The sequence below is a fragment of the Gopherus evgoodei genome, unplaced genomic scaffold, assembly GCF_007399415.2.
Source record: "Gopherus evgoodei ecotype Sinaloan lineage unplaced genomic scaffold, rGopEvg1_v1.p scaffold_123_arrow_ctg1, whole genome shotgun sequence".
Classification (NCBI taxonomy): Eukaryota; Metazoa; Chordata; order Testudines; family Testudinidae; genus Gopherus; species Gopherus evgoodei.
Window position 1 is genome coordinate 32,164 of NW_022059786.1, and position 2,738 is coordinate 34,901.

Consider the following 2,738-nt stretch of genomic DNA (forward strand, 5'->3'; position numbering starts at 1 on the left):
ATCTATTCCACAGATGGGTGCTCCCTGCTCCCCTCCTAGGGCAGGCTTGCCTGAGAGGTATGGACTAAATGGGACCAGGGACTGAAAGCCCCTTCCAGCTCTAGAGATGATCCCAGCTTGTGCAGGCTTCAGACATGGTCACAGCCCAGGATGTCCCTGTTCTGGGGCTATATAGCTGAATCTGGTATCCAGGGCTGTGAGCTCAGCTCTGATCTCACCTTGGAGCAAATCAGCCAGACAACCTGCCCTAGCTGACCCTAAACCCATAGAGGGAGAACAGCAGCTGCCCAAATCTCACACAATGGCAGCATCCCTGGAAGGACCCTTGGCTAAAAACAAGGCGGGGCTGAGGCACAAAGGGTGTCCCAAGGTGTTTGCAGAATAAAATATATACTTATTGTACCAACATGTGATCTGGAATAGCTAAGAGCCTAGTGGTGCCAGAAACTCATCTGTCCTGAAAAAGCCTATTCCTCCATTAACTCCGCTTAATCTCTTCTGGATGAGCAGGGATTCCACCTCCCCGCTCCACATCACATTAACCATTCTAGGGATTCAGCCATCAGAAGAACCCACAGCTCAGGCTGCCCTGACTGGTTGAAGTAGGTCATTAAGTGGAACCCAAAAGCAAACACTAAAAGCTAAGGACCAGGTCCTCTGCTAATGTATACTGATACAATTCCACTGTCTTCATAGTACCTAGGCCTATTTTCACCAACTGGAGATCTGGCCCTTTTATATCAGCTGGGCATTTGGCCTATTACACAGTTTTAAATCCATATTCTTTGCTTGTGAGTTTAAACCAAAGATGAGAAAAAAAATCTGAACCCATTTGCATGTTCTTAGCTCTTTGTCCCATGGGATAAATTACAAGGGTGGAACTTTTAATGGTTACAGTGTGATTCATTCCCACTAGGGATAGAACTTTGAAGGAATTCAGTGTTGCTGAGATTTTCTCTATCTGATCTTCAATTTATATTGGGATGAATGGCCCAACTTCTTTCTTTCATAGAAAAGGAGTAAATGTGGAAAAATCAAAATGTGTATACTATGAATGAAAAGGAGAATTATTAAAAAATCCATCAGAAATGTTTCCCATTCTACTCCCATTCTGTATCAGGATTAGCAGAAAAAGGAAGCAAAGAAAACTTCAGTTTAACCTGTGAAGTTAGGGTTAAAAATAGAAATAGTATGTAGAGAACTAAAACCAAGTATTTTTTAAAGTAAGTTGTGAAGATTATTAAAAGATTTTGATGAGACTTCACACGATAAATGCAGATCAGTTCTGTATATGTATAAGAGATAACAGAATTAGCCATAAAGTAAAAAAATGACCTTATTCATTATTGGAACATTTGATAGTAATTTCTTCATCACAATCAGTCCACTAGTTATGATACAAAATTTATTCAACAGATTTTTTTTAGAAGATATTTATTTTCATGGATTCCTCATTAGTTGAAATCATTCTTAGAATAATTTTGACCAGCAGTTCTCAGTGTCAAAGCCTAGGTAGTGGAAGTCATTTAGTGAGATGCACCTATTTCCTCCAGTTGGGGATCTGGACTATTTACCGATATGGAGCTACGTCTTATTTCCACTGACTGCTTTTCTTCCTTATATGGAGGGCCTGGCTCTTCATCTATTATGCATTTGTGAACTGAGATTCTCATGAGTGTGCAGGATTTGATCTTATTTGACCACACACACATTTCACGTGCAACATATGTCTGATCTCTGATATATGACTGAGATCAGGTTTTTAACACAAATGGACATTGAGAGATAAACTATGACTGTCTTTCCCGCCGTGAGAACAGCATTCTGTTCAATAGTCTCCTAATGGCCTTCTTCATCTCAGAGTTTCTCAGGGTGTAGACCATCGGGTTCAGCATTGGGGTGATTACAGAGTAAATGACTGAGACCACCTTATGCAGGGCGAACTGCTTGACGGGCAAAGCATAGATGAAGATGCTGGGTATGAACTGCAAACACATTACAGTGATCTGGGTTCCACAGGTGGACAGAGCCTTGTGCTTCCCTTCCGTGACATGTGTCCTGATCTTGATTAAGAAGACAGTGTAAGAAATAAGCAGAATGATGAATAGTATTATGATCACTAACCTACTGTTGAAATTCATCTGCATTTCAGCCAAGTGAGTGTTGGTGCAGGCCAGTTTGATGACTTGTGGGACATCACAGTAGAAATTGTCCAGGATGTTTGGACCACAGAACGGTAACTGGAGGAGCAGTCCAGTCTGAATAGCAGAGTGAACCAATCCAACCAGCCATGCCAGTGCCACTATCCTCATGCATACACCCCGGTTCATGATAGTCAAGTACTGCAGTGGTTTATAGATGGCCATGTACCGATCGACCACCATCCCCACAAGGCAAAACCCCATAGTGCCAGCAAAGAAGTGGAAGAAAAACATCTGAAGGATGCATTCATTGAATGAGATCGTTTTATGCTGTGAGAGGAGATCTGAGAGTAATTTTGGAGTACTGACTGATGATTTGCTGATATCTAGGAAAGCCAAGTTGGCCAGCAGGATATACATGGAGGTGTGGAGCTGATAATCAGAGATCACAGTGGTGATGATGATGAAGTTTCCCAGCCAGGTGTTTATGTAGACTATGAAGAAAGTCACATAAAGGAATGGCTGCAGCTCAGGTCTCTGAGTGAGGCCCAAGAGGACAAATTCTGTCACTGGGGTGGTGAAGTTCTTCTTCTCCAT

General features: G+C 42.1%; 1 protein-coding gene across 1 annotated transcript; it reads right to left on the reverse strand.

Moving 5' to 3' along the window:
- Positions 1–1,790: 1,790 nt before the first annotated feature.
- On the reverse strand, positions 1,791–2,738 carry LOC115639784 (olfactory receptor 4D1-like). Its single transcript, XM_030542758.1, has one exon. The coding sequence runs from the start codon at positions 2,736–2,738 to the stop codon at positions 1,791–1,793; it is 948 nt and encodes a 315-aa protein (XP_030398618.1).

Coding starts and splice junctions, on each gene's coding strand:
- LOC115639784 (XM_030542758.1), bottom strand. CDS start 2,738: ATGGAGAAGAAGAACTTCACCACCCCAGTGACAGAATTTGTCCTCTTG.